The 16,634-nt window shown below is 67.5% G+C and overlaps 2 protein-coding genes across 6 annotated transcripts; one reads left to right on the top strand and one right to left on the bottom strand.

Moving 5' to 3' along the window:
* The first annotated feature begins 150 nt into the window (after window positions 1–150).
* Window positions 151–11,963, top strand: LOC308197015 (prominin-1-A-like). Of its 5 annotated transcripts, none has more exons than XM_080596804.1 (25): window positions 151–1,340; window positions 2,857–3,008; window positions 4,124–4,185; window positions 4,295–4,500; window positions 4,864–4,984; window positions 5,094–5,157; window positions 5,370–5,459; window positions 5,543–5,733; window positions 5,835–5,909; window positions 5,994–6,057; window positions 6,205–6,364; window positions 6,500–6,652; window positions 6,893–7,016; window positions 7,132–7,223; window positions 7,380–7,464; window positions 7,561–7,704; window positions 7,945–8,016; window positions 8,212–8,301; window positions 8,406–8,459; window positions 8,552–8,632; window positions 8,809–8,877; window positions 8,979–9,068; window positions 9,140–9,252; window positions 9,736–9,753; window positions 10,100–11,963. In XM_080596804.1, the coding sequence occupies exons 2-25, from the start codon at window positions 2,879–2,881 to the stop codon at window positions 10,149–10,151; spliced, it is 2,400 nt and encodes a 799-aa protein (XP_080452930.1). In that variant the 5' UTR covers window positions 151–1,340; window positions 2,857–2,878; the 3' UTR covers window positions 10,152–11,963. The 5 variants fall into 5 exon arrangements, with proteins under 5 accessions (XP_080452930.1, XP_080452932.1, XP_080452928.1 ...); XM_080596806.1 differs by having other exon boundaries at window positions 151–1,079; XM_080596802.1 differs by lacking the exon at window positions 151–1,340 and adding an exon at window positions 1,658–1,816.
* A 1,483-nt stretch (window positions 11,964–13,446) lies between these two features.
* HPS6 (HPS6 biogenesis of lysosomal organelles complex 2 subunit 3) lies at window positions 13,447–16,368 on the bottom strand. The gene is made up of 2 exons (XM_080596807.1): window positions 16,252–16,368; window positions 13,447–16,188 (listed from the first exon to the last, which is right to left on the bottom strand). The coding sequence occupies exon 2, from the start codon at window positions 16,082–16,084 to the stop codon at window positions 13,640–13,642; it is 2,445 nt and encodes an 814-aa protein (XP_080452933.1). The 5' UTR covers window positions 16,085–16,188; window positions 16,252–16,368; the 3' UTR covers window positions 13,447–13,639.
* Between the last annotated feature and the right edge of the window lie 266 nt (window positions 16,369–16,634).

The following is a 16,634-nucleotide window of genomic DNA, read 5'->3' on the forward strand; positions in this document are numbered from 1 at the left end:
TGAGGCTGTCCCGAGAGCTTCTTTTCCAGCACAGGACCCGGGGGTGCCACGTGCCAGCGTGGGGACGAGATGCTGGTCCCCCGTGTCCCCAGAGCAGGGCAGGCAGCTGGCCCCAGCGGTGACATCCCCGGGTCCCCGGCCTTCGGAGCCCCCTGGGCAGCAGCTCCGGGGGCATTTCACCCCGAGTGACCCCCCCCCAGGGCAGGGAACCTGAGGCTGTGGGTAACGCCAGAGCAAGGGGGAGCATTAACAGGAGGAAAAAGGGGGAAACAATGGGGTTCCTGAACCAGGGGTGCACTGGAGGGTGGGGGCAGGGTTGGGCCCGTTTCCTCATAGCAGAGGGGACAGGGGCAGGGACTGGGGTGACGTGTGTGACAAGGGATGTCACCTTGTCATCCTTCCCCTAGGTCTGGCCGGGGTGGCTGCAGGGTGACGGGGTCACGATGGGTGCACGTGGCAGGGTGGGTGCCAGCAGGGTGGCCTCAGTCGGTCCGGCTGATCCCGGGTGTCCGCAGCCCCGTTCCTCTCCTGCACCCAGCACCAGTGGCCTCTGCAGGACCCCCTGGGGGGGACAGGGGCAGTGCAGGGAGCGGGGTGACCCCGGGGAGCGGGGTGACGCCACGGCACAGCGGAGGCAGGACCGGCAGCAGCCAGCCACCACCAGTCCCAGCTGCTCCCCACGCTCCCAGGGTGCCTGGCCGCATCCTGCCCATGCGCAGCCCCTTTGGGGTGCGCTCAGAGCCTTCCCCCCCCCCCGCCCCAGGTGCCCAGGAGCTGGCAGAGGGCCCGGCCGCTCCTCACCTCCTGGATTGCGAGGAGCTGGGGGGGGGACCGGCTGGACGAGGCGTCCCCGGGGCTGCACCAGGAAGCAGCTCGGGGACGTTCCCCGTGCCCGCCGGGCGGGCGCAGGGCGTCAGCAGCCGGGAAAAGGCCGAGCTCCGTGCCCTGGGGGAAAGCAGCCAGAAACAACCACCCCGAAACCTCGAGGGATGAGCCGGGAGGGCTGCGGGTGAACCCTAACCTCCCGTCCAGCATCAGCCCAACCGTTGCAAGAACCGCATTGAAGTTTTACATTTATAGTGGTTTTTTTTGTTTATTTTCCCTTTTTTTCCTGGGGCGTTTGCATCCCCCGGTGCCCGTGCCGAGCCAGAGCATCCCGCGGGGCACCCGGCAGCAGCGAGGCCAGGAGAGCCCCGGGGCCAGGCTGCCCCCCACCCAGTGCCACCCTTGCCCAAGGTCGCCGAGAGCCGTGACGCCCGCGTGTGCTGGGGACAGTTAAGCAGTAACTTGGGAGGTGGCAGCCAGCGAGCGAGCAGCGCCGGGGAGCCGAGGACGTGAGGGTACGGCCTGGGGACAGCTCGGCCTCGTCTCCCCAGCGGCGTCTGCCCAAAAGCGAGAGGCACGCGGTGGCTCCTTGGGGACATGGGGACGGGGCGGTGATGGGGACAGCGCAGTAGGAGCTGTGGCAGGGGGGTTCCCGGGGGCCAGGGAGGCTCGTGGGGGGGGCAGAGAGGTGGTACCAGCCGTGTATGGGGCTGGGCAGCAGCGGGGGGCTCTGGGGGGCGGTTATGGGGTGCTGCGGTGGGCAGGGCAGCGGCTGCGGGGGGCTCCCTGGGGCGCGCCGGGGTGGGCGCAGGGGGCTTCGCCCAGCCCCGGGCAGGGAGCCGGGACGGAAGGGGCGGCCCCGGGCCGGCTGGGCAGGGCCGTGCCGGGCCGCCCCCCGCCGTGCAGAGCCGTGCCGGGCCGGGCCGTGCCGGGGAGCTCCCGCTGCCGCCGCCGGGACCAGCCCCGGGGCTCCGCGCCCTGCGCCCACCGGGTGCGTCCCCTGCGCTCCCGGCACCGGGACCCCCCTCCCCTGCCACCCTCCTCCATCCCCGGCCTGGGGGTCTTCAGGGCAGCGGTGGGGGGGGCGCGGGGACACCCCCCCGGCCATCCCCCCGTGCCCAGGGGCAGGGGACGGGCAGCGGGAGCGGGGCCAAGGGGCGGTGGCGCGGGGCAGAGCCCGCTGCGGGTGGGCTTGCTGGCCGGCCGGGGAGGGGTGGTGGGAGCTGGGCAGGGGGCTGGTGGAGTCCTGGAGGAAAAACCTCCCCTGCTGGTCCCTGGGGCCTGGTGTGGTGCTTCCCAGCTTTGGAGGGGTCGGGGTGCACGTGAAAAATGTCGGGTTTGCTCCGCGCCCCGCTTGGGAAGCGCTTCTTAAGTGCTGCGGCCAGGTCGTGCCCAAATGGTGGACCCCATCCCGAAGGGTGCCGGGGTGGAGGAGCTGGGGGGGGGGGGCTGCCTCGGATCCCAGTGGCCCACCTGGCTCTGAGGAGCTCTGAGCTTCTGGGCTGGGACAGGGGGAAGCAGTGGGTGGGAGAGAAGAGGTGAGGGGCTTCTCTTCTCCCCCGCGCCCACTGGGAACCCCCTCAGGGTGGCTCGGTGCTGACCCTGGCCCCGGTAGGCAGAGGCAGCCGGGGGTGGCCAGGTGCCAGGAGGTGGCCGGGGCAGGGTGGGGCGATGCCGGCATCGCCGCCTTGGCTGGCAAACAGCTTTTCAGTAATCACAGCTGAAACTTAAACAAACCATAAAGCCCGGGTGCTGGCTCTGAGCAGCTGGGCCCTGTGGCGGGTGCGGGAAGGTGTCAGAGGAAGGGGTAAGTGCTTCGTCCCCAAGCCATCCCCCCAGCCCCTCCGGTCCCTCGCGGTCATCTCCTACCCGGCATCTCCCCCTTGCTGTCCCTGACCTCCCCGTCCCTCCCACCTCGCTTGGCTCCCAGGCATTGTGGCTGATTTTTCTCCCTGCGTTTCCTGCTCGGAGGCAGGGCGGGATGGGTGGCCCTGTGCCCTGCCACCACCGACGGTCGTACTCTGTGCCCAGGTGCCCTCCGGGAGCTGCCACGATGGAGCTGGGGAACATCTCGCAGCCCCTGTACGGCCCCAGCCCCGAGGCGCCGGGGAGCAGCACTCCTGGCCTCGTCAGCATGGTGCACGGCTTCCTGCGGCTGGTGCAGCCCCACGGCCTGCCCATCGGTGGGTGCACGGGGGGCTGCTGGGGGCGTGGGGGGGGCTGTGAGGAGCAGCGGGGGTCCCAGGCCAGCCTGAGCCCCCCTGCAGTAGTGACCATGAATTTAAATGCTGGGGTAGTGGGTTGGGGAGGTCTGGAGGACGGAGCGGGACCCCGCTGCATCTGCCTGGGTCCACTTTGGCTGTGGGGTGCTCCTGGGTGGGGCCGGCACAGATTTTGGTGGCAGGGCCACCTCGCCCCATCCCGCTGCAACTCTCCGGCTGCAGACATCGGGCTTCTTCCCTTTCCCTGCTCAGTCCCTGCCCGCCAGCAACCCCCAAGCAAGCACATGGATGGGCAACACGACAGCTTTGGGGCCTTGTTTGTATCACACGAATTTTGCAATGGGGAGGTTTGGGCTGGATATTAGGGGAAATTTCTGCACTGAAAGGGTTGCGTGGCACTGGAACGGGCTGCCCAGGGGAGCGGTTGAGTCACCATCCCTGGGGGTCTTCAAGAAACGTGGAGATCTGGGACTTGGTTACATGGTTTAGTGGTGGACTTTAGTACCGGGCTAAGGAATGGACCAGGTATCTTAGAGGTGTTTTCCTACCTGCATGATCCCATGATTTCATGAAGTAGCGGGGTGTAATTATACCACGCGGCGTGACATCAATGATTGGGCCTTAGGTGAAGGGCAGGGCGAGTCGCGGGGATGAAGGAAAGCAGCACCGCGGGGGGGACTTTGCCCCCATCTGTGCAGATTTCCCAGTCCCCAACCCCGAAGCCATCCACACGCAGCCTGTTCCTCCTGTGCGGGGCCGGGCTGCAGGAGGGCACCCAGCGAGGGCAGCCGAGGGGTTTGTCAGAGCATCCTCCCCAAAACAGCCATCGGGGACACCTGGGTGGGGGCGAGGGCCCCCCAAAAACGGAGAGTTTGGGGACTGGCAATGCCAAAAGGGCTGTGCAAAATTATGGCCGGGGGGGGGGGACAGCTGGCAGGGAGCAAGGTGCCCAGCATGCAGGGCGCTGTAAGTGATGCTTGGCACTGGGAGCCCCTCTCTGGGGTTGGGGGAGGCCCACTCGGAGAGCCCCCAGCCCCAGTGGCAGCTCAGAGCCCTCTCTGCTCCTTGTCTCCCAGAGCTGATTGCGGGTTTGGCGCAGCCCCAGAGCAAGAAGGTGCCCGAGGAGCACGTGCAGGAGGTGAGCGGGCGGCTGGTGAGACCCATCCCGCCCCCACGGGGTCTGGATGTGGGGCTGGTTAGGGCGGAGGGTGCCGGCTTCGTGCTGCCTCTCCTCCTTCCTCTCCCAGCTGCTGCGCTACGAGCTGGGCTTCCTGGTCTGCGCGGCCGTCGGGCTCCTCTTCATCGTCCTGGTGCCGCTGGTGGGATGCTGCTTCTGCTGCTGCCGCTGCTGCGGGCGCTGCGGGGGCCGCATGTACCAGAAGCAGGGCCGGCGGACGGGCTGCCGGCGCCGGGCGCTCTACGGCTCCGTGCTGCTGGTCTCTGCCCTCCTGCTGTGAGTGCGCCGGGTGGAAACGCGGGCGGCGTTGGCCGGGGGCGGCCGGGCCAGGAAGCTGCCATTGTTTGCAGGAGCGGCTCCCGGCACGGCAGGACAAAGGAGAGGAAGCGGAGGCCGTGGGGAGCTGGTCCTGCAGGGCCGAGCTCTTTTTCCACGCGTTCCCTTCCCGAGAGCCTCGCCACGGGGCTCCCGTGCCTCAGTTTCCCCATGGCAGAAGGGGAAGGGGCTGGGGCACGTCCCTCCGGGTCCTTTTTTGCTGGTTGTGAGCACTCACAGGGATGCTCAGCAGCACCCGGATTTGGAGGGGGGACATGAGGACGGTGCCCCCCACCTGCTGACCCCCCCACCCTTCCCTTGCAGGGCCGGCGATGTCTGCGCCTTCATCAGCAACACCCGCCTCTCCCAGGCCGTGAGCGGCACCTTCCCCAACTTCAACGCCACGGTGGACAACCTCGGCACCTACCTGACCTCCATCCCCCAGGCATGCCCAAAGAGCCCCCCCCGGGGAAGGGTGGCAGCGGGGCTGCATGCGGGGAAGGGTCCCCACGGAGCCCCCAGCCTGCGCTGACGCCCCGTCTCTCTCCCTGCAGCAAGTGAATTTTGTCATCGACCGCAGCGACGTCCCGCTGGGCCGCACCAACACCAGCCTGCAGAGTGAGTGTGCGCGGCGGGGGGGGGCCGGAGCAGCCTCCTGCACCCACAGCCAGCTGCTGCAGCCAGGATCTGGGGAGGTCTGGGGGGATTTGTGGAGCGGGGGCTGCTGGGGGTGATGCTACGGCTGCGGTGCTCGGGCTCCGGCACAGCTCAGCCGTGTCCTGCTGTCGCTGCCGGGGGGGCCCTGCACTGACCCCCCCCCATCTCTGCAGACATCGGGCCCATCCTGGGCGGCACGATCGTCTCGGGCATCAGGAGCGGCGTGGACGGGGCGCTGGGATCCCTCCAGAGCCTTTTGGGAGGTAACGTCCCGGGGCCGAGGGCTGGGGTTTTGGGGGCGCGGCTGGGTGAGGGCAGGCAGGCTGAGCCCTCGCTGCCTCCCCAGCGACGGAGACGCTGGCGGCCGCCTTCGGCACCATCAACGGCACCCGCGGGCGCCTCGAGGAGCTGCAGGGCAACTACAGCCAGCGGCTGGGCGACCTGCGGGAGCACCTCGGGCAGACCCTGCAGCGCTGCGGGCAGCCCTGCGGCAGCGTCTCGCCGGACGGCGTCGCCTTCGCGACCAACTACAGCACGGTGAGTGAGGAGGGGCTGGGGGTCCTGGCATCTGTCCCGTCCCATCCCCCCCCCCAGCCCACCGGCCCGCAGCCCCGTCACCGCAAAGCTTTTCCCCGCAGATCCCCAGCGTGGAGCAGCAGCTGGAGGTGCTGGGGGAGGTGCTGGGCTCCGGCCTCGCGGGCGATTTGGAGAAGGTGAGGAGCTGCCGCCACGGGGCACGGGGAGGGACTCCTGGGTTGTGAGAGGGGCACGGTCAGCACGCCGTCCCCTCCTCGCAGGTGAACAGCACGCTGGAGAAGACCCCCGATGAGGTGCAGAAGCAGTCCCGGGACGTGGTGACAAGTAAGCAGGGCCATCGTGCTGATGTCCTCCTTGGCCACGGCCGCCCCCTGCCCACCCTCTCCTCGAGTCCCCGCTGCCCCAGCCGAGCAGGACGGGGGGGCAGCAGCAGCTCCCGTCCCCATCCCGTCCCCATCCCGTCCCCTGCAGAGACCCAGGACAAGCTGGGCCTCATCCGGGAGGAGATCAGGAGCTTGCGGCAGCAGCTGCCGCTGCTGGAGGTGGAGGAGAACATCGGGAACGCGATGAGCAACGCCACCTCGGTGCTGGCCGACTACCAGAAGCCTGTCGCCGACTTGGACAGGCTCAGGTAGGCGAGGGGCTGCTGCTGGCCCCGCATCCCCCCGTGGCCTCACCCGCCTTCCTCCCCCGAAGCCAGCTCTGTGCACGGTGGGCGCTGCTTGGCACGGCGGGTCCTGAGCCCTGCCCGTCCCCTTAACCCCAGGTGGAGCGTGTGTGCCCTCCTGTGCTGCCTGGTGCTGCTGGTGGTCCTCTGCAACGTCCTGGGGCTGCTGCTGGGGCCGCTGGGGCTGAAGGAAAGCGCCCTGCCCACGCAGCGCAGCTGCCTCTCCAACACCGGCGGGGACTTCTTCATGGCGTGAGGCCCCGGGATTATCCGAGGATAAATTTGGGGGTGGTGGGACGGGGTGGGTTGTCCTGGGGCTGCTCAAGCTCCGGCACTTAAATTACTGAACGTCCTGCCCCACGATGACCCATCGCACAGGGTGTAAGGGTGAAACGTGGTGCCAGGGAAAGAGGCTGACGTCCCTCTCGCCCCGCGGTGGCACGGACCGCCTGCGTGGCTCTCCATGCCCCGACGGTGTCTCTGTGCCTGCAGAGGCGTCGGCTTCAGCTTCATCTTCTCCTGGCCGCTGATGCTGGTGGTGCTGCTCACCTTCTTGCTGGGGGGGAACTCCTACATGTTCGTCTGCGAGTCCTGGCGCAGCCAGCAGCTCTTCCAGGTGGGCTCCCCGCGGGATGCCCCTGCCCAGCCACCTCTGCTGGTCCCTTTGGGACGCTCTCCCCAGGCGTCCCGCCCTGCACCGTGCCTACTGTCCCCGTCCCTTCTGCTCTCAGCTCGTGGATACCCCCGGCCTGATACCCGGCTTCAACTTGTCGGAGGTGCTGGGCGACAAGAGCGGCACCGTGAACTTCTCGCAGATATACAGGTGGGGCCAGCCCTGCCTCCGGGCACCCCTGGGTCCCCCTGGGGCTGGGGGGCACCAGGGAAGGAGCGAGGTGCCCACCCCGGGGAAGACGTGCTCGCGGGGGGGGGGGGGTTGGCACTTGCCTGCCCCGTTCTCAGCCCCGTGTCCCTCCCGCAGGCAGTGCCAGCAGGACGCTGCCCTGTGGCAGGCGCTGCGCCTGGACCAGAGGGTGCCCCTGGACGAGCTTTTGAACATCAGCCAGGTGGGTGCTGGGGGGCAGAGAGCGGTGCCGGGCTGTGCCCCCCACCTGGGGGACACGGCGGTGCCACGTCCCTCACGGCTCCCCTCGCCCCGGCAGTACACGGAAGAGATCTCCGCGGCCTTCGAGGAGGTGAACATCACCCTGAGCCCCATCTCCCTGCTCAACGAGAGCCAGGGGGACCTGCTGCTGAACGCCAGCCGGGCTGCGCAGCCCCCCAACTTCACCCGCATCCTGGAGCAGGTGGGGGGGCTGGGGGGCAGCCCCGGGGCTGGGGGCAGCCTGGTGTCGGGTCGGGGGGTCCGGGTGCATGTTGTGGGGCTGCTGTTCCCTCTGCTTTGCTGCTGTGGGAGACCCTCCTCCCCCTGCAGCCGGGAGGTCCAGGCTCCGTTCTGCCCCACGGGGATGGGGTGCGCGGGGGCGAAGCCCCTCTGTCAGCCTCGTCCCACCCCCGTCTCATGGCTCTGCCTCTTCCTTTTGCAGCTGGATCAGAACGTGACCCTGGTAAGCCTCCAGGATCTGGCCGCGGAGCTGGAGCAGCTGGTGGACAAAGCGGTGAGAGGTGGCAGCACCCCGGGGCCACGGCCACCCCGTCCCCAAAGCCGGTGCTGCGGGGGTCTCCCCTGGGTGCCGTGGTGGGACGAGACCCTTCTCCTCCCTCGCCTGGCTCTTCTCACCGGAGCAAGGGGGGTCCCCCAGCCCCCCTGCATCGCTGTGGTGGGGGGCACTGCTGATTGCACCTCCTTTTAGGGCACGGACGTGAGAGGAGACCTGCAGGCTGACGCTGCCAATCTGAGGGAGCTGGACAGGGAGATGCAGGCGAGCTTCCCAGGGCTGCTGGTGAGCGATGCTGGGGTGGGGAAGGTGCTGGGGGTGCTGGGTGGGGGGGTCCGGGCTGAGCCATGGGGTGCACGTCTCTGACCCTCTCTCTCCATCACCCCCAGCAAAGCCTGAAGGAGAACATCTACCTGGCGCAGAGCCGGGCTGCCCAGCTCGAGGTGAGCTGTGTGTGGGGGGCTTCTGCATACCCCCTGCTCCGTGGCACCCTAAAAAGCCCCCATCACACCGCTGAGAGCACCTTCTGCCCCAGGCACAGACGAGAACCGCGCTGGACCAAGCCAACGAGACCCGGGACTTCCTGGGGAGGGAGATGGTGAACATCATCAAGAACGTGAGCTCGCCGTGCCCTGCTGGGGGGCTGCCCGGGTGGGGATGTGGCCGGGGCCCTGGGGGTGGCTTGCAGCCCCACTGCTGCAGGATGGAGGTGGCCTGAAAGCCCCGGTCCTGACACGGGGCACGGAGTGGGCTGGCGGTGAGGCATCTCCACTCTCTGCCTGCCCCCCCCAGGAGACGTGGGCCTTCCTGGAGGAGATGCTGGATTTCTTCAACACCTACATCGCCTGGGCCAAGAGCAGCGTGAGTGAGCCTTCCTCGGCGGGGCGGAGGGCAGCGGGGACGGGCTGCAGGCTTCTGGGGGGCCCTGACGTGTCCTGTCCCCCCCCGCCCTGTGTCCCCAGCTGAGGAGAGACGTGGCGCGTTGCAAGCCCATAGCGCAGACGCTGGATAACGTGGAGGCCATCGCCTGCGACTACCTCCTGGACTCTCTGGTGAGCAGGGCGGCCCGGGTGGGGGGTGGAAGATGCTGTCCCGATCACTGACGGCTCCCCCCGGCCCACAGAACGCCTTCTGGTTCAGCCTGGGCTGGTGCACCGTCTTCCTGCTGCCCAGCATCATCCTGGCCGTCAGGCTCGCCAAGTTCTACCGCCGCATGCACATCGCCGACGTCTACAGGTGGGGAGCTGCCCCGCGACGGCGCTGGGCACGGGGGTCCCCGTCAGGTCCCTTTTGTGCAGCGCTGGCTGCAGCCCCCAGCCCGTCCCGGGCTCCGCCGCCAGCCTCGAATGGTTTTGCACCATGGTTTGTGCTGGGGACCCACAACGGGAGCGCAGCGCGGTGCGTGCTTGGCGTTGTCACCACGAGGGTGCACTGCTCGCTCGTGCTCACGGGGCTGCTGGCACCCTGGGGCTGCCCCCAAGCTCCTTGGGGTCCCATTTTCCCAGCAAAGTCCTGGGGGGGCTGGAGGAGCCCCCTGAGCTACGTCCAGATGGGGTGGCTGGGGTGGAGGAGACTGTCACCCCCCCCTGCAGCCCCCGCGTCTGCCTCGCGTGCCCCCGGGGACAGCCCGGTCCCGCAGCACGATGCTGGGCTGTCGGACTGTCCCAGGAGGCACCTCCAGCCCCACTGACGCTGTCCCCTCTTTTTCCTTCTGCCCAGGGACGAAGCTGTGGAGATGTAAGTAGCAATGCCACGTCTCCTGCAGCATGGGGGGGGGGGACGGGGCAAAAAAGGGGGGGGGACAAGGAGAGGAAGCAGAAAAGTGCAAGCCAAGGAGGGTGCAGGCACCAGGGAAGGACCGCCCGGGTGAGACCTGTGCGGTGTAGGCTGTTTTGGGGTTCCCCTGTCATCTTTGGGGGTGCTGTTGGCTCCCAGCCTCCCCCAAGCCTGCCGGGGGCTCTCAGCACCCTCTTCCCCACGGGGCTGGGGGGTGGGATGAGGTTTGGCCCTGCCAGCACATCCCGGGCTGTCCCTTGCTCCCCTCCGTGGCTGGGGGTGACACAGGTGACCTTGGTTTTTGCAGAGGACCCGCGTTCAACCTGTACAGAATCCCCCGGCCATCCACGAGGCATTAGCCCCCATCGCCACGGCACGCAGGACACGGAGTACGACTGCCCTGTCCGCTGCACCTTCCCCGTGGGTGCTGGGGAACGGGCTCGGACCCCTGCTTCTGGACCCCCCCCGCCCCATTTCCCAAAGCGCAACGATGCCCTGCAGCTGGGTGACATGTGAAAGGGGGGGGGGGAATCTGCCCCTCGTGCTGCCCCCGCTGGGACTTTGATACCCCGCCACGGCCAGCCCAGGGTGGTGGCAGGGAGGAGGAGGAGGAGGCAGCCGAGCGTCTCCCACGGGGCTCGTCCCAGCCGTGTCCCGGTGCCGTGCCGGACCAGCAGCCCCGTGGCCGGGCCACGTGGGCACAGGGCAGCTCGCAGCACCCGTGCTGCTGCAGGGTGAGCTGTGGGGAACCTGCTTACCCAGGCCCCTCGCTCCGCAGGCAATGTGACTATTTATTTTTTGCAGGGAGCCCGGCTCTTCCCAATACTGTGATTTTTTTTTTTGGTGTGAAACAATAAATGAGGTGATTGCGTGCTGGAGGCACGGGACAGCACGCGTGCTTCTGGCCGGGACGGAGGGGCTTTGGGGGTGGGATGGTTTCCCACTGCTGGCACGAGCTGGGTTTGTGTCCGCGGTCCTGGTGTCACGGTGCTCCCCGGGGCGAGGGCTTTGCACTGGTGAGGGGACTCGGTGGATGGAGGTCCCACGCGCTGCCCCGCTGGTGTCCACCCACCAAGGGTCATCGGCCACCGGACTTGGTCTGCACCCATGGTGGGGGTAAGCCCAGGTGTGCTGCTCCTCGGCTCGAGCCCTGGGGCCGTCCCGAAGGCCAGCCCAGGCATGGGAGGCGTACGCGAGCGGCCTGACTCACTTCCTTCATCGCAAAGTCCAAGTCTTATCGGAGGGAGCGATGAGCTCGAGCCGGCCAGCCCGCCTTCCCCAAAGTACATCTGCTTTATCACGTTTTCCATTTGCTTTCGGATCTCCTAAACGCTATTTTTTTTTGTCCTCCAGGAGTTATCTGAAGCTGCACTGGCCTTACCTCCTGCTATCTCCCCCCAGCATACATCCTGACCCTAGCCAGAGCCCCGTGCTCACCTCTCGCCCCGCTGGACCTGTCCCAGGGGGAGGATCAGCCCTTGCTCCCCCGGGGGGCACCCACCCTTTCAGGCCCTGGGGCTGGGACTGCCTGCCCCCCCTCGGAGAGCATGTAGCTGTCCCCAGCGCCCGGCCTCTGCTTCCTCTTTCTGTGCTGTGGCTCAGGGGCGCCAGCCCACACAGGACCGCTGCTGGCTCCGGTTCCTGCTCGCTGGCTTTGCGGGCGCTGCTCCCTCCCTGGGGTCGGCTCCTTGCAGGGAGCTTTGAGGATTTCCCCCTCGGAACCAGGGGCTGAATGCCCCGGGCTTTGCTCCATGCTTGACCCTCCTCGTTTGCTGCATCGCTGTGGCCGCCTGCATCCATTCCCAGCCCTGGCAATGGAAAAACGCCCTCCAAATTACTGCCCAACCTTTGCCAACGCGTGGCAGCATCCCACTCCCCAGGGGCCGTGGCTCTCCGAGAGGCCTCAGCCCATCCTCTTCCTCCTCCTGCCCAGCCGGGGAGGCGAGAGCAGCGTCAGCTGGCCCAGCAGCTGCTCCGGGAAGAGGCGATGGCTGCTCGCTGCAAAACGCCTGCAGCGGCCGCCACCAGGGTGCTGCATGCTCTGCTTTCGTGCCAGCTGCAGGAAACCCAGCCGCGGTGCCCCGCAGCCACAGCACGAGGCCCACCGTAAGCAAGGTCCCCTCGATAGCCAGCCGGTCTCTAGAGAACTGTTGCAGCAGTTCCTCTTCCCCTTTGCCTGTGTTTTGTTTTTTTTTTTTTTTCCACCGCAGGGACTTTCTGCAGCAGAGCGTCTGTCTGGGGGAGGAACTGGCACATCCTCACAGTGCTTGCACAGGTCAGGAGCCCTCCGAAGGCAGCTCTGCACCGTGAGCCCGAGGCTCCTGCTGCAGCCAGCCTGGTGCTCCCGGCTGGAAAAGCAGCAAAGGGACACGTTGCAAGTCTCGAGAAAAACTCCCCCTTCTTCAACCCAACGCTGGGGTCAGCCACAACGCCCCCAGCAACACGCCCCCCCATGGCCTTCAGGCCTTGCTCGTGGCCCCGAGCAGCCCCAGGGAGGCTGGGAGCAAGGGGCTGAGCGGTGTGGAGGGGACAGCCCGGCTGGGCACGGCCCTGACCAGCGGGGAGCCGCGCTGGGCGGTCCTGCCGTGAGTTGAGCGTGGCAAAAGCAAAACGAAACAGCGCTCCTCCTGAGAGCGTGCAGCCTCACAACATCCACCACCGCCCCGGCACTGCTTTGGGAACCTTTTATTTTTAAAATGAATCTGCCTTCCGCGCTGAGCCCCGGCCTCAGGAGGAGGACTAACGCAGATGAGCTTCCCCCATCCCCCCGATCCCAGCAAGGCACGAGATGCCCCCCCCGGCCAGGCCGTACCCCACACCACAGCCCCCACACAGAGATGAAGCCAGGCCGGGGTCCCTCTCCCAAGCACGTTGGAGAGGCTGGAACCTGGGATCTTCCTGCACGAGCGCTCTCAAGTTACACTGACTTTGCAAACAGAGGCACGATGTGAGCCAGACATCCCTGACAAAGCCCCTTTGTGTGCAAAGGGCAAAGGTAGGAGAGATGGCAACAGAGGGCCCTGGCGTCCTGCAGCATAATCTAAGCTTCCACAAAGGGAAGGGAGAGGCAGGGCCAGCCCCAAGCTCGCCCGGGCTGCTGCCAGCTTCTCAGCTCAGGAGAGAGTTTGGGTGCCGGCTGGGATAGAGAGATAAGGGAATTAGGCTGCTCTCTTCAGCTAAGTAGCTGCAATCAGTCACAGCGACAGGATTGATCCCAGAGGAATTGCAGCGAGACAGCACACGGAGCGCTGCAGCTGCCAGCGCACGTGCTGGGATGCCCGCTATCACGGAGCTGCGCCACACCGGCATTTAGCATCTCACCCAGCCCAGGGTAGCAGGACTCAGCGGCCCCGCTGCAGGAAGCACGCCCGGTTCCTCACAGGCAGAGCCTGGAGGCATCACCCAACCTCCTGAGCAGAGAATTGGGGGGGTAAGACTGGGTATGTCCCTGGGCGCCTCTCCGCCACCACTCCAGGGGATCAGAAGACTAGAGGTGAAGTTATAAAGGAGCCAAGCAAACCGAAAACAAAGTGCTTTGGGCAGGGAGCAGTTCTGCAGTCCTGTAGTGCAGCCAGTGCTTTCATCTGCAAACGCGCCCGGCATTTGCTCCTCCACTGGGGCACAGACAAATTGCACTTGCTATAAACAGCCAGAACGCCTGCCCTGGCCTCAGGTGGGACACCCCAGCTCCAGCCCCCTGAAGGAATCTTTGAGATGCTGCTGCAGGGAGGCTTCAAACAGGAGCAGGCTTCCCCACTGCCAGGCAGGGCAGGATTTCCAGGGGAAGATGTGGCTTTCCCCTTCTCGCGCACCCAAGGGTTGAGACCCCGTCGTGCTTCCCCCCCCCTCACACGGTGTCACCCTGTACCAGCGCCGAGGGCGAGGAAGTCCTTGCCACGGGTGGCTGAGGAGCATCACCGACCGCTGCTTTTTGGGGGTTCTTGTGCTCTCGGGGTGGGGCGGGAGGGGGGAATGTGGGACTCTGCAAGGCGTCCGAGTACATCTCGTCCTGCACGCAGGGACGCTGCACAACCCTTTGCAGCAGCGGCTTGAGCAAGCCCACAGTCAGCTGGTTCCCCTCGCTCGAGAAAGGCACCGGGTCCTCCTGGGTGCGAGGGAGGTGCTGCAGGACCACGGTGAGGATGTCCGAGGCAGTGAGCTCAGCAGGGCACAGCGGCCACAGCGTGTCCACGTAAGGGTCCAGCTCGCGGTGCTGGGCGAACTCTGCCAGCAGCGTGGTAAATATCTCCTTGTTAAGCAAGGGACTGAGCTTGGAGAACTTCTCCGCCACCTCCACCACCCGCTGCCACCGCTTCAGGCGGATGAGAAGGTGCAGAGCCTGCAGCACGGCCTTCGGCCTCTTGCTGCAGAGCAGCAGTTCGAGCTCCATCTCGTCGTCCACCTCGCTGCGCTTGCTTTTCCTGGCCAGCACTCCCAGAGCTCTCTTGTACAGCGGCACCCGGCCCTCCGGGCCCTCCTTGCTGCTGTACGCCCAAGAGAGGCTAACGTACTGCTGGGTCAGCTCCACGAAACTGGGCAGCCACTTGGGTTTGAACCTCAGGAAGGAGGCGCAGATGAGCTCAAAGAGCGGGACCACGCCGTTCTGACCCGCCTCCTCCTGCTGCTGCTGCGGTCCTCCCAGGACCTTCTTCCACACCTCCGGGGTGGCCCTGGCCACCAAAAGGCCGTCCCCGTTCTGCTGCAGCTGCAGGCAGCTCCTCGTGGCCTTCCAGGCAGCCTTGGGGAAGGAGGCAAAGACTGAGTTCAGGTAGGCCAAGTTGTCCTTGTCTATGTCAGAGTGCAGCACGCGGCTGACCTCCTGTTCCACCAGTTCCTCACAGTAACTCTCCACCTCGCTCTCTGGGGCACCCACCACGCAGGTCTTGAGGAGCTCCAGGCTCAGGTAGCTCTGCAGCTCGAGGCTCATTGTGCTCAGCAGCTTGGCGTAAGTGTCCTGGAGGCCACGGGCTGGTTTCTGCTTCTGGTGGAGGCTGTGCTGCAGGATGGCAGCGAGAGCCACGGGAGCCTGGAACGCACCGCCCTTCTTCAGCTTCTCCACCGTCAGCTTGGAGCTGCTGAGGCTCCTCCTCTGGTAGTACCGGCAGGCCTCCTCAAACACCATCTCCACCAGGCACGGCTCGGCCCTGCCGCTGTCCTCAGGGCTGGAGAAGCTAAGGCTATAGATGCCCGTTTGAGTGAGGAGCTGGATGCTGTCCTCCTCTCCTGGGGACTCCAGGAAATGCACCTCTTTCATGCTCAGGATTTTCTTTTCTATGAGCCTCCCGCTGTTCTGGTCGACGAGGTACAGGACCCCGGCCAGCACGCAAGCCAGGGTGCTGCCAAAGGTTTTCAGTTGAACAGTATTTTCCCGGGCCAGGGGGCCTCCTTCTAGATCAAAGACGTGTCTCTGTGTCCCGTCTGTCTCCACCACGCTCACGGCACCCTCGGTGCTCACCAGCAGCAGAGCCCCGCGGTCGGACACGGCGCAGCTGTGAACGTCCAGGGGTGCCAGAGCCGAGAGGAGGCCCACGGAGCCGAGCAGCAGCTTCCTGAAGTCCGACTCGCTGCTGGACTGCAGCACCTTGCTGCGCGCAAAGCCCGCCGAGGGGGCCGCGACGGTGAGCTTCGCCTCCTCGGGGTGCCAGACGAGGAGGAACTTGGAGGTGGCGGCGGCGGCGCCGGCGGAGGCGGGCAGCATGAAGACGTGCCGCGGGGCCGCCAGGACGCGGTACTCGGGGCTGTTGTGCAGGACGATCGTCACGGGGCCCAGCCTCACGCCCTGCTCCTCCAGCTCCAGCGCCCGGGCGCAGACGCAGAACCTGAAGGCGCCCTTGCCGGCGTCCGAGTGGCCGTCGGAGGGGGGCCTCTCCTCGCACCACACCAGCCGCTCCCCCTGGCAGCACACGGACGCCACGCGCGCCCGGGCGCCCTGGCAGAGCTCCACGGCCTGCAGCGGCTGCCAGCCCGCCGCGAAGCGCCACAGCTCGGCGCGGCCGCGCTCCCACACGACGGCCAGCGCCCAGCCGCCGGGCACCCGCGGGCTCCGCGGGTACAGCAGCCCCACCGGCGCCTCCCGGCTCGCCGGCGGCTGCCAGCTCCTCCGCAGCTCGGCGCCGAGGCTGCCGCGGCGCTGGAAGGCCAGCAGCCGGCCGCCCCGCTGCACCACCAGGTGCCCGCCGTCGGGGCTGGGCAGGACGCGGCTGGGCTCGCCGCCCGGGCTCAGCAGCTCCTGCAGCCCGCCGCCGCCGCGGCTCCACTCCGACACCCGCCGCAGCGGCCCGGCTCGCTTCATCCCGGGGCGCCCGGCGGGACCCCCCCCCGGTTCCTGCGGGACCCCCTCCGGATCCCGGGGGACCCCCTACGGTTCTTCGCGGACCTCACCGGTTCCTGGAGGACCTCCCCGGTTCCTCGCGGACCCCCTCCGGTTCCTGGAGGACCCCCCCCCGGTTCCTGGAGGACCCCCCCGGTTCCTGGGGGACCCCCCCCGGTTCCTCGGGGACCCCCCCCGGTTCCTCGGGGACACCCCCCGGTCCCCCTGGACCACCCCCCCCCCCGGTGCCCCCTGCTCCCCCCGCGGCTCCCCGCAGCCCCGTTTGCCCAGTGCCTCCCCCCTACCACCGGGCGCTACCTGCGGCGGGACCGGGGCCGGGGCCGGTACCGGGGCCGGCGGTGGCACGGCTCGGCACGGCTCGGCGCTGCGCAATCACGAGGCGGCGGGCTTCCGGGAGGAGCCGCTCCCCGCCGGAGCCGCTCTCCGCCGTGCCGTGCTGTGCAGAGCCGTGCCGAGCCGAGCCGTGCCGTACCGGGCGGAGCCGTGCCGGGACCGCCGGGCGGAGGGTGCC

This window comes from Anser brachyrhynchus, assembly GCF_964034855.1.
Source record: "Anser brachyrhynchus genome assembly, chromosome: 6".
Classification (NCBI taxonomy): Eukaryota; Metazoa; Chordata; class Aves; order Anseriformes; family Anatidae; genus Anser; species Anser brachyrhynchus.

Excerpts from the sequence above, each read along its gene's own strand:
- LOC308197015 (XM_080596803.1), top strand. The coding sequence starts at position 2,807 with ATGGGTGGCCCTGTGCCCTGCCACCACCGACGGTCGTACTCTGTGCCC. Across the intron at positions 4,186-4,294 it reads CCGAGGAGCACGTGCAGGAG|CTGCTGCGCTACGAGCTGGG; the intron begins GTGAGCGGGCGG and ends TTCCTCTCCCAG. Across the intron at positions 8,633-8,808 it reads TGGTGAACATCATCAAGAAC|GAGACGTGGGCCTTCCTGGA; the intron begins GTGAGCTCGCCG and ends TGCCCCCCCCAG.
- HPS6 (XM_080596807.1), bottom strand. The coding sequence starts at position 16,084 with ATGAAGCGAGCCGGGCCGCTGCGGCGGGTGTCGGAGTGGAGCCGCGGC.